Source organism: Taudactylus pleione, unplaced genomic scaffold, assembly GCF_031769625.1.
Source record: "Taudactylus pleione unplaced genomic scaffold, aTauple2 ptg000435l, whole genome shotgun sequence".
Classification (NCBI taxonomy): domain Eukaryota; kingdom Metazoa; phylum Chordata; class Amphibia; order Anura; family Myobatrachidae; genus Taudactylus; species Taudactylus pleione.
The window spans coordinates 2284170-2297189 of NW_028284837.1; the positions used below are offsets into that span (position 1 = coordinate 2284170).

A 13020-nucleotide genomic window follows, 5' to 3' on the forward strand; every position below is an offset into this window, starting at 1 on the left:
GAGAGTTTGTAAAAGTGCTATCTAAAATATATACCCTTATGTGTTCATACAATTTCTATACTACACAGTATATGTATCATGAATTATGTAGCAAACACATGAGACATATAAATATTTATAATTTTTCTCCAAGGAAAATAATTATCGCAAGTCCCATGTGGAAATAACCCTTTAAGAAATTTGTCTTAACTCCTTGTATTAGAAAAAGTCCTTAATTATCCTAAAAGTATGTCATTATGAAGGCAAACAGAAATCACATAGTTAATTAATGCTGTGTATTGCTTGGCGGTTTCTCTATAAAATGAAGATTCAGCAATTCTGCACAACACACACGGGAGAAAAATTGTAGCGCGGTAAGTTTTGTTCTCTGGGATGAAGTTCTGTGACATATTCTACCAAACAGTCACATATACAGTAGGTGCACATCACACAATCACAGAATGTCACCTTATATTTATCTACTGTGCATCGTTATTCTACCAAACAGTCACATATACAGTAGGTGCACATCACACAATCACAGAATGTCACCTTATATTCATCTACTGTGCATCGTTATTCTACCAAACAGTCACATATACTGTAGGTGCACATCACACAATCACAGAATGTCACCTTATATTCATCTACTGTGCATCGTTATTCTACCAAACAGTCACATATAGGTGCACATCACACAATCACAGAATGTCACCTTATATTCATCTACTGTGCATCGTTATTCTACCAAACAGTCACATATAGGTGCACATCACACAATCACAGAATGTCACCTTATATTCATCTACTGTGCATCGTTATTCTACCAAACAGTCACATATACAGTAGGTGCACATCACACAATCACAGAATGTCACCTTATATTCATCTACTGTGCATCGTTATTCTACCAAACAGTCACATATACTGTAGGTGCACATCACACAATCACAGAATGTCACCTTATATTCATCTACTGTGCATCGTTATTCTACCAAACAGTCACATATAGGTGCACATCACACAATCACAGAATGTCACCTTATATTCATCTACTGTGCATCGTTATTCTGGTGAAAATGTAGCCAGGTTTCTTTGTTAATAGTTCATCACTAAATATTTTTTTTACTTTTTTAAAACATTTACTTTTATTAGTTTTCTTAAAATAAATGAAGTAGTAATATTTATATTTCTTTGTAATATATTCACATGACGCAACGCAACTGCAAATACAGTATTAAAACTACAGGCAGCAAAGTATTGTACATTATTCATACCGTACGTCTATTCTGTCAATAGCTATATTATATTTTTGTTACAGTAGTTGTAGGGTTAAACTACTGAACTTTAAATTTATTTTATTGCATCGATTATGTGATTATGCAACTTAGGACCTTATTCAGAGATGGACCCAGTGGCGATATATAGGCAGAATGGGCGATTGTTAATCATGGCGCATGCATGTAAGTCGCATTGCTCACACCCAGTGATTGAATTGTGATCACGCTCACACAAAGGATTCACTTGAAAGTGAGTGACAGGTAGTCAGCATTTGGGGAGGTAACGGAGGGTAGCTAGATATACAACGGCACATCAGACCATTTAAATACTGCATTCTTGCTGGCAGCAGGAGAGCCCTCTGTTTGTCTGGAGACCCGCTGTGTCTGTGATAGTTTATGGCCATCAGGTCTACTCTGTATTCAAAGGGTCTGATTCAGCAAGGAACGCAGTTTCTAATATGTACGCAATTGCAGAGGCTACACAGACCCAGAGCAGAGTGATTGACAGGAAGTGCCATTTGTGGGTGGTGAGGGAGGGTGTTCGGGCGAACGCAGGCATGCCAGTGCATTTCATCGTCGTTGCAAGGACGTGCATAAATTATTCACTGCGCGGCCATAAGCAGCCATAGTACTGATATCATGTGTGGCTGTTAGCAATTTCCGAGTAAGGTCAGGGCTTGTGCAAGTGTGCATATGGGTCCGATGTTACCGATTGTTTCGCTATGTTGCCCTAGTATACTGATGTGAGTAAGGGGTAGTGAGCATATTTATGTCAGGACGCGATCGCATTGTGAATGCAAACACATAAATAGCACCGCTGATATTAGCAACTGTGGTGCATATGTATCAGCAGAATTGCGATCCTTAGTGAATCAGGCCCACAGTTTCCAATGCTTCCGGTTTTGTGTGTGACCGGCAAATGTGAGATGCTTTGAGTGGACATCCTTAAGCACTGGACGGCGAGTGGATCATTAGCAAAATTTTGCAATTGCAAATCCCTGAGAGATCGCAGCTGCAATGGCATTTGCATCCACATTTTTATCACACCCTTAATCTGTATTGAGAAACACAAAAGGAAAAAAAAATAAAAAAATGAGAGATAAAAATACAACCATAGCACACAATATTAATAAAGGCTTTTGTCAAAATAATTTTGCACATTATAATATTAATACTAAGCTAAATTAAGATTACATTTACAATTTTAAATTAATTTATGTTTTAGATGTTTCAGATATTTGCAGTTTGGATATACTGTACAGTAATCACTGATGATGATGATGGTCAAATTTTTTTTTTTTTATGCTGCTACTGTACATATTTAGTATCTGTTTTTCTGTTTATTTAATCTCCAGTCTTATTCTTTGACATTTATTTTTAACGATAAACATTGTTTCAAATTATATACATGTATTAATCGTACAACAACTTTTAATTATACATTATCTACAGTACCATTCAAAGCTTGCACCATTTTATTTGTATTTTAAAGTTCAGTAATTGTCATTTTGCCTATGTTGTAGTACAGTGTGCATCCCAGTATCTATTTAAATTGCAAGCACTTCACACCACTGAGGTCTCAAAGTTAATTGGGACACTATGAGGGGTATTCAATATGAAAAGTTAAATTCACTGTCGAAGTTAACGTTTCATATCGGAGTTTTTACCTGCATTAAAGTATCGGGCGCGCTCCCGCTTATCCCCGTATTCAATATAAAATTAACGAAAACGGGATCCTCCGAAGTTGGATTTGCATAAAGTTACGAATTTTTCCTTAAAAAAATTGTAGGACCCCCTAAAGTTGTAAAAACATGGGGGATCACTATGGGTACCCCCGTTTTAGCCTTTAAATATAAGTCGGGGATTTAAATAGCCGCAGCAGGTGTTCTTTTCCCAACATTGAAGAAGTGTTGCAGAAGAGCACTTAGGTTATTTTTTTCGTTTTTTTAAGTGGTCCCATCAAATTTGAGGTACATGAAAATGGGTACTAGCATATTTTTAAGTCCCTAAAGTAAGTTTTTAAAAATTCTGCAATTGTGCACCTGCCGCATACTTGCAGAATAGCCCTGAACCTATTTCCCTATTGATAATCAATTTTTTCCCATTTTTTTTTTTCACCACAATTTTTAAATTCATTTTTTGGGGTGTCCCTATTTTTTTTTAAAACTTTTTTTGACACAGTTCTTTTTTAAATGTCATTCCCAGGGGTGCAGGCTATTTTTTTAAGCCTGCACCCCTAAACCCAAATTCTGCACTTTTTTTCGACACCTATTCAATGGTCAAAAGTTATCCCCGTTTTTTATCTAAGACTTTTCAAAACTGTGAAAAGTCTCTGAAATTGAATACGGTGTAAAACTAAAACCTGCGATAATGACGTCATACCTCCGATATTAACGCAAAAACGATGTTTTCGCTCCCATATTGAATACCCCTCTATATATAAACAAATGTGCAATTTACTGGCCTGTTTTAGGCTAGGTATTCAAAATCTTGTATAATATCCATGGAGAAAAGGTAATCATCTAGATTAATTTTTTTAAAAATGAAGATAATTATATTAAATTGAATTAAAATAATACAAATAAATAATTTAATTATTCATTACAATAAAAAAGGGAAGTATTAAGAAATACATATTTTAAAAGTTTTTAAGCAGAGTAGTGTCCTGAAATCAATTTCATACAAAATTAACAATTTATTTTTTAATTAATTTGGGATTACTTTATCTGTGTATATTAATCTCTATAAAGGTCATCCACATCAGTCAGATCTCATTTAATCACATTGTTTGCTCTATTTCCTCCTGGAGCCGGATGCAGACTCTGGCCCTGATTCAGAGCCGGTCGCTATTTGCGGTCGTTCATTCAAAAAAAAGGGGGTGGTTATTCAAATGAACCGTTCGCTCATTGCGGTCTGTTCACGCCTCCATGTCTGAACGAGCGAACAAAACATGCAGACGTTTATTTGAAAAATACGCCCCCTGGCCGCTCGCATCATACGTCATGTCCGCTATTTATTAGATTAATCGAGTACATCGAACAGCGTATGAACTGCTCGCTATTCTTGTGGCTGGTTTTTCCTACCGCTATATTGCGAGCAGTTCTGACTATAAATCAACCAAGTGACGTGGTCAATGACGCTGCTGTATTAAATATGCACACCCTTAAAACGCCCGTTTTGACCTTTAAGCACGCCTGCGTTCTGAATTCCACTTCCCGTTTTCAAGCACCTTCCCCTGTTACCACCCACATACGCCTCATCCTGTCACTCAAAATAGCAGGCATTCACTATATAGCGAACAAACGATTTTCGTCTGCACTGACTGGTTCGCGCATGCGTATTATAAACCGTACGCATGCGCAGATGTGCGAACATCGCTCGGAACGAGCGTACTGCTGCTTACGAGCGGCTCTGAATCAGGGCCTCTGAGTTATAGTACCGATAAAGTTAACTATTGTTTTATAGCCTCATATAAGGTAAATAGCCAATAAAGTAGATGGCAAATCAACATGACTAATAAACTTTATCAAACCTTTGTATAACTGTATAATTTCTTTAATATTATCTTGTTTGTTGTAGTGTTAATTAATTGAGGAATTTACTTGAATTCACAGATAATTCACAATGATGGCCACTTTATACTACACGGTTTGGATCTTCCTCCTAACCCCAATCATTTCATCTTCCTATAATGTAGACCACCAATGTGGCCTGGAGTCTACAGAGCTTGAGGGGATTTTACAGCCCGGAGATGTAATACTAGGGGCTGTGTTACCAGTTCGCATTGCTGATGTTTACCAGTATCCTTCTTTTGCTGAAAGGCCCCCAACCGCCACCTGTACAAAGTAAGTGGTTCCGCAGTAGGCATCATTAACAGACAGCTTGAAATTCATAAATTGGTCTTCACCAATGTAGATGTACAGTGTGAACACAGAATTTATTTTGCATTATTTGTGAAGTCTGAAGTAAGCATTTTAAGTGTCAAGGGAACAAATTTGAAGGTAACAAGTTCGATGCTTCTGTGTTTGTTAAGGTACTGGGCTGGTGAGGGCACTGATATGAGCAATCACTGGGTGCAGAATGAGAGTCTAAGGATGTTCTAGTACAGTACAGTAACATGAGAAAGGTTTTATACATGTTAAAGAGATTAAACATTAGGCCGGTGTCCCCTCAATATACCACTGAGATTAGGTCCCTCAATTCATACATATACCTCACTAGGTTCTAGGAGATAGGGAAATTGGATGCCTAAATTTTGCTTAGGAACTGCCGATTTTGCAGGAGCCAAGCCGTAGAGTCTCATTGCTTAATTCAGGCTCAATTAGCAAGAATAACACTTAGCACTGATTCCCTTTGTACTTTCAAGTCCATCACAAACCTTATTCTGATGGAAACATAATTCTTCACCCAAAACAGTTTTCCTTGGTTTTCCCATAGTGTGTATTTTCAGCCTGGGTGCTTTTTTCCCACACCTTCTCCAGTGGGTACTGGTTTCATTATTGTGTCCCCGTTGTCATAAACTCATTTTCTGATCGCTGCAGTACACGTCCACCTTGCAATATATTTTGCCCCCTGCTGTATATGTCTAAGAGTGGAATTAATGGTGCACAGGGGTGCAGAGAGGGGGGAAGCGTGTACTATTTACCCAGGCCCAGGCTTCCTGAGGGCCCAGCGGGGGTCCGGGTCTGGCGCCACCACCCCATTCTCCCTCCCTCATAGTAGCCAGGCCCACAGCGTGCGCTGGGCTGCAGTGGGAAACTGCTCGCGGTTGTTGAGCAGCAGCTGCAGCAGTCTCCTATGCCTGTGGGGGGAGCGATCAGGGCTGGCGCTACCACTAGGCAAACTTAAGAGCGCCGGCCCAGCAGGGCGGTAGTGTGCACATAAGTGCAGTCCGCACTACACTATTAGTATAACAAACACACAGCCAACCGCGCCGGCAGCAGTGTGTTTGTTTTAGCAGCCGATGAGAGTCAGTCAGATTCTCATCAGCTGCTGCGCCCACTCCTATAGCTGGGCTTCTGGCTACTGCAGTGAGTGATGGGAGAGACGTTATGACATCTGTCCCATCATGCAGAGATGAGCCGGCCTGGGTGGACGCCGGACGGGGGGGACTACTACTAAGGGCACTGCTGGGGGGGACTACTATTACTACTAAGGGCACTGCTGGAGGCGGCGGGACTACAACTACTACTACTAAGGGCACTGCTGGAGGGGGGGTCTACTACTACTAAGGGCACTGCTGGGGGGGACTACTATTACTACTAAGGGCACTGCTGGAGGCGGCGGGACTACAACTACTACTACTAAGGGCACTGCTGGAGGGGGGGTCTACTACTACTAAGGGCACTGCTGGGGGGACTACTTCTACCAAGGGCACTGCTGGGGGGGACTACTACTACTACTAAGGGCACTGCTGGGGGGACTACTACTACTAAGGGCACTGCTGGGGGGGATTTCTACTAAGGGCAATGCTGGAGGGGGGACTACTACTACTACTAAGGGCACTGCTGGAAGGAGGGGGACTACTACTACTAAGGGCACTGCTGGAAGGACTACTACTACTAAGGGCACTGCTGGGGGACAACTGCTACTAAGGGCACTGCTGGGGGGACTACTACTAAGGGCATTGCTGGGGGGTGGACTACTACTAAGGGCACTGCTGGGGGTCCTACTGGGGGTGCTGCTGGTGGCGCCACTACTGGGGGACATGCATAGAGGGGGATTACTACTAGGGGCACTGCTGGAGATACTACTAGGGGCACTGCACACTGGTGGGACCACTACTGGGGAACACAGCATAAAGGGTGATTACTACTAGGGGTACTGCTGACAGGGGGACTGCTACTGGGGACACTACATGGGGGGATTACTGCTGGGGGGCTACTACTAGGGGAACTGCTGGGGGGACTGCTACTGGAGGCACTGCTGGGAGGAACACTACTACTGGGGGCACTGCACTGGTTGAACCACTACTGGGGGCACTGCATAAGGAGAGATTACTGCCGGGGACACTGCTGGGGGGGACTACTACTACAGGCACTGCTGGGGGAGGGCTGCGAATGGGGGTATTACTAATGGGGGCACTGCTGGTGGGAGACTACTACTAGGAGCACTGTATTGGGGGGATCACTACTGGGGGCACTGCAAAGGGATGGTTACTACTGGGGGCACTATATAAAGGGCACTGCATAGGTGGGGGACTACTGGAGGCACTGCATAGGGGGGCCACTACTGGGGGCACTGTATAAGGGGCAATATATTGGGGGCACTGCATGGGGGGACCACTACTGGGGCTCTGTATAAGGGCTTGTGTAGCTATCGAGGGGGCGTAAGGCTGAAGAAATGCCTAGGGTGCCAAGAAACCTTGCACCAGTCCTGCTGATGGTACATACATTACATTTAGTATATTGATGACAAAGGCCACGTAATACTAAAGATTGGGCCAGATTACAATGGAAATTTTTTTATCCTGATCTTGGAAATAATCTGTTCCTAAAGCAAAGGCTCATTTACAGTTGGCTGCATTTGTGTCAAAGACGTAAGTAGTGTTCTGCCATACAGATCAACTGCACTCTGATTGGTCATAGCTTGGCAAAACTTCTCTGTTTGGTTGATAGCTGCAAACCCCACATAGTGTTTAGCCATAATGAGCTTCAGTATACTAATACAGTACATTCTATACTAAACTTACACATACGCATAGAATGACTGGTGACAGCTCTGCTACATAGTGAGTAAAATATAAAAATAACAACATTGAAGTGGTTCTAGCCTTTTTCTGACTTTTAATGTATTATTACAATATATATGATTGAATACATACCTCTACAGTGATCCAGTACTTCTACACATTGTGCCATCCTCCTCCTCAGGGCCGGATTTCCCGCTAGTCATCATAGGCACTCGCCTAGGGCCCGGCGGGACACAAGGGGTCCTTGGACGGGCCCCTTTACCTGAAGAAATTACATGATCATAGCACTCCCAGAGGAGCACTGCGCGAGAACCACGTGACATCATGACGTCACATGGCCCCGCCTCCAATCCCAGAGAGCCTCCGGGCAGATTGAGATCCTCCGGGAGACTGTATCACTGTGATACAGCTGCCTGCGCAGGCGCGCATCAGCGCTCAGGAGGGTTCCTGACCATGTCGCTGCGAGACCTGTCCCCTGCTGCCACTGTTGGAGCCATCAGGACCAGGAAAGTCTAAGTGGGGGGCTGTGATGGAGGGGGCTATGAGGAGAGGCTGTGATGGAGAGAGCTATGAGGAGGTGCTGTGATGGAGGGTGCTATGAGGAGAGGCTGTGATGGAGGGGGCTATGAGGAGAGGCTGTGATGGAGGGGGCTATGAGGAGAGGCTGTGATGGAGGGGGCTATGAGGAGAGGCTGTGATGGAGGGGGCTATGAGGAGAGGCTGTGATGGAGGGGGCTATGAGGAGATGCTGTGATAGAGGGGATATGAGGAAGGGCTGTGATGGAGAGAGCTATGAGGAGAGGCTGTGATGGAGGGGGCTATGAGGAGAGGCTGTGATGGAGGGGGCTATGAGGAGGTGCTGTGATGGAGGGGGCTATGAGGAGAGGCTGTGATGGAGGGGGCTATGAGGAGAGGCTGTGATGGAGGGGGCTATGAGGAGAGGCTGTGATGGAGGGGGCTATGAGGAGGAGGACTGAGAGGGGCTGTGATGGAAGGCTGTGATATAGGGGATATGAGGAGGGGCTGTGATGGAGGGCTGTGAAGAGAGGATATGAGGAGCTGTGATGGAGGGGACTGTGATGGGGGGAATGAGAGGAGCTGTGATGGAGGGGGCTATAAGGAGGGGCTGTGATGAAGGGGGCTGTGATGAAGGGGGCTATGAGGAGGGGCTGTGATGGAGGTGACTGTGATAATGGGGACTGAGAGGGGCTGTGATGGAGGGCTGTGATAGAGGGGATATGAGGAAGGGCTGTGATGAGGGGGATACGGGGCTGTGATAAGGGGAGGGGGGCTAAGATGACTGGGGCTGTGGTGAGTGGTTCTATGAAGGGCTGTGATGAAGGGTGCTGGGCTGTGAGGGGCTCCATGAGTGAGCTAGGATGAAGGTACGTTGTGAAGAGGGAATATGAGGAGCTGTGATGGAGGTGACTGTAATGAGGGGGATTGAGAGGGGCTGTGATGGAGAGGATATGAGGGGCTGTGATGAGGGTAGTTTGAGGGAGTGGGGCCCCATACTGGTATCCTTCCTAGGGCCCCAAGAGGTCTAAATCCGGCTCTGCTCCTCCTTTCATTTATATATTCCAAACAATTCAAAAGAATTGGTGCAAAATATTATTTTATGTGATTGTATTACAGTGTCCACGCATACAGTACATACATACATACATAATGTACATACATACATACATACATACTGTACTTAAATACATACATACTGTACTTAAATACATACTGTACATACATACTGTACAAACATACATACATACATACTGTACGTAAATACAGAAGCCCATTTCCCCAGATAATATTCTGCCTATATAAGTGATTGTTAATTAAACAATTTTATCTCTTCTCAAGGTTTAATTTACATTTATTTCAACAACTTCAAGTCTTCTTGTTTGCTGTAGAGGAGATCAACAAAGATGGGACGTTATTACCTAATGTAACCCTGGGAGCTCAGTGGTATGACTCTTGTGGTGTGATAAATATGAACACAGCAGCGACTTTACAAGCGTTAACAGGACACGGTGCGGCCATCCCCAACTATCGGTGTCTTCACAATGTTCCTCTCAGTGCTCTCATTGGCTCCTTCTTTTCCACACACTCTATATCTATCGCCAATATCCTGGGACTCTACCGATACCCTCAGGTAGAAACTATAGATAACTATATATTCTAAAATGTCAAATGTATATCTATCTATCTATCTATATAATATCTATCAATTTATCAGTCTATCTATTAGAGATGTGTGCTGATCCCCGTGTTTTGGTTTTGGTTATGGATCTGGATCTCCCCTGATTTTGGATCTGGATTGGTTTTGCCAAAGCCTCACCTCTGTGTTTTGTTTTTCGGATCTGGATTTTTTCTTAAAAAATCATAAAAACAGCTAAAATCACATAAAATGCTGTGTCCATCTGGGTTGGTGCTGTTGCTGATCCATCTGGGCTGGTGCTGTTCCTGATCCATCTGGGCTGGTACTGTACTGTCTGCTGCGTCCATCTGGGCTGTTGCTGATCCATCTGGGCTGGTGCTGTGCTGTCTGCTGCGTCCATCTGGGCTCAAGTTCTGGACCCGGAAAAAAAATATATATTTTTTTTTTCTGTGTGTGCGTGTTTGGCTTAGCCACACAAGATATAGCAATGGAACCTAGTGCTACCCGACTCCAGTTGTTATCAATCTGTGCTCTGGGCCCAAGTTCTGGACCCGAAAAAAATAAAAAATAAAATAGTGTCATTTGTCAATTTTTTTCTGTGTGTGCGTTAAGCTTAGCAGCGCAAGATACAAGTTGCAACTAGTGCTGCCCGACTCCAGTCATCATCAATCTGTGCTCTGGGCCCATGTTCTGGACCCAAACCCACCCCCCCCAAAATAGTGTCTTTTGTTTCTTTTTTTTCTGTGTGTGCGTGTTAGGCTTGGCTTCACAATATACAGCAACGTAACCTAGTGCTGCCTGACTCCAGTCGTCATCAATCTGTGCTCTGGGCCCAAGTTCTGGACCCGAAAAAAAAATGACTAAAAAATTGTGTCCTTTGTCTATTTTTTCTCTGTGTGCGCGTGTTAGGCTTAGCCGCACAAGATACAGCAGCAACGCAAGTTACATCCTACTACTGCCCGACTCCAGTCATCTACAATTTGTGCTCTGGGCCCAAGTTCTGGACCCGAAAAAAAAAAAAATAGTGTCATTTGTCAATTTTTTTCTGTGTGTGCATGTTAGGCTTAGCCGCACAAGATACAGCAACGCAAGTTGCAACATAGTGCTGCCTGACACCAGTCATCATCAATCTGTGCTCTGGGCCCAAGTTGTGGACCCTAAAAAACAAAACAAAAAAATAGTGTCTTTGTCTATTTTTTTTCTGTGTGCGCATGACTGCACATATGTGAAATTTGTAACCGCACCTTGGCTACACTATTGGTGCTTGTGACACTGCTTCAAGACCGCAGAAAATATGGAGGGCTGTCACATGACAGGAGAGCAAGGCCAACAACGACATGTTGTAGCTGCCGCCAACAGTCATCATGATAATGTAAGGCCGTCAACTTCCCTGTCCTCTATGAAGGCTCATGCCCCAGGGTCACGCCATGGATATGGTAAAGCTACTTTTACTGTAGTAAAGAAAAAAAATTCAAAACGCAAGTTGCCTTTAGATAAACAAAAAATTGCCAATATGCCATTCACTACACAAAGTGGCAAGGAAAGGATAAGGCCTTGGCCTTTATTTATGATGACTACTGGTTCTGATAGCCCTTCTACTTGTAGTAGTAGTGGTGGTGGTACCATTAAAAAATTGAAAGTTGTTAAGAAGCGTAAGACAGCTCTGGAAAAACCAACTGTGTGCCCTGAGAAATTGAAATCACAAATCCACGAGGAGAGTGCAAGTGTGTCTGCAGTTGCCAGACCTAAATACTAGTGTACTGGAGGATCCTTCAAGTTCCAACATTTGTGTGCCCTCTGTAAATGTGGGGAAGGGCAGTCAACATCTTGCAGACGTAGTCAGTGAGGATGCTTCTGTGGAATTGCACATGGAGGAGGAGGATATTTTGGTAGTTGAAGGTGCTAAGGATGATGAGGATGTTGGTGAAGAGGATGTTGATGCCAAGGATGTCCTTTGTGTAAGTAAGGCAACAGCTCTTGCCCATTGATTGAAAAAGCCAAAGCCCATTGTTGTCATGCTGGGGCAAAAGACAAAAAAATCTACTTCTCACGTGTGGAATTATTTCCACCCCAATCCAGACAACAGTTGTCAAGCCATTTGTATCCATTGCCAAGCAAGAGTGAGTAGAGGGAGGGACCTAAACCACCTAGGAACCTCCTCCTTGTTACGTCACTTGGATCTCATTCATCAAATATCAAGTGTATGTCGCCAAGATCAAAAACTCAAAACGTAACAAGTCCAGTGTCAACTACCTCCTCGCCTATCCGTGATTCCTCAGAAGGATCCTTGATGACTACGCCTGTTGCTGCTGCTGTTGCTGTGAGTGGATCTTCATCCCAGATGGGGACCAGGAGGAAGGCTATTTGTAGTGTATCCTCCAAAAAACAATTAATTGTCAAACAATCGTTTGCAAGGGCAAACAAGTATGACAGCAATCATCCAGTTGCACAGCAGATTACTGATGCCATAACAGCTATGCTGGTATTAGATGTGCATCCAGTATCCGCCATTTTTGCAGTGGGTTTTCAACAGTAACTGAGGTCCTGTGTCCTCGCTACCAGATCCCTTCTAGATTCCACTTCGCTAGAACAGCAATTCCAAGTTTGTAAAAGGACATTAAAAAAAACCTTATTAATGTCCTCAAAAATTCCATTGTACCCACTGTCCACTTGACCACTGATATGTGGACAAGTGGAACAGGGCAAACTAAGGATTACATGACTGTGACAGCCCACTGGGTAGGTGTATTGCCTACAACAGCAACAGCAGCAGCAACATCTACCAAAAGACAGCCGATACAGAGGCAGGCTACTCTTTGTCTAACTGGCTTCACTAAGAGGCACACCGCTGAGAACCTCTTAGAAAAACTCAGGGAAATCATTGCTAAATGGATTACCACATTTGGACTCTCCTT

General features: G+C 43.6%; 1 protein-coding gene across 1 annotated transcript in view; it reads left to right on the forward strand.

Moving 5' to 3' along the window:
* Positions 1-337: 337 nt before the first annotated feature.
* LOC148505895 (extracellular calcium-sensing receptor-like) overlaps positions 338-13020 on the forward strand; it is a 71535-nt gene continuing 58852 nt past the window's right edge. Inside the window, exons 1-3 of the mRNA XM_088447616.1 lie at positions 338-353; positions 4874-5104; positions 9808-10099. Coding sequence (XP_088303742.1) covers positions 4884-5104; positions 9808-10099 — 513 coding nt within the window. The 5' untranslated portion in view covers positions 338-353; positions 4874-4883. The remainder of the gene's footprint in view (positions 354-4873; positions 5105-9807; positions 10100-13020) is intronic.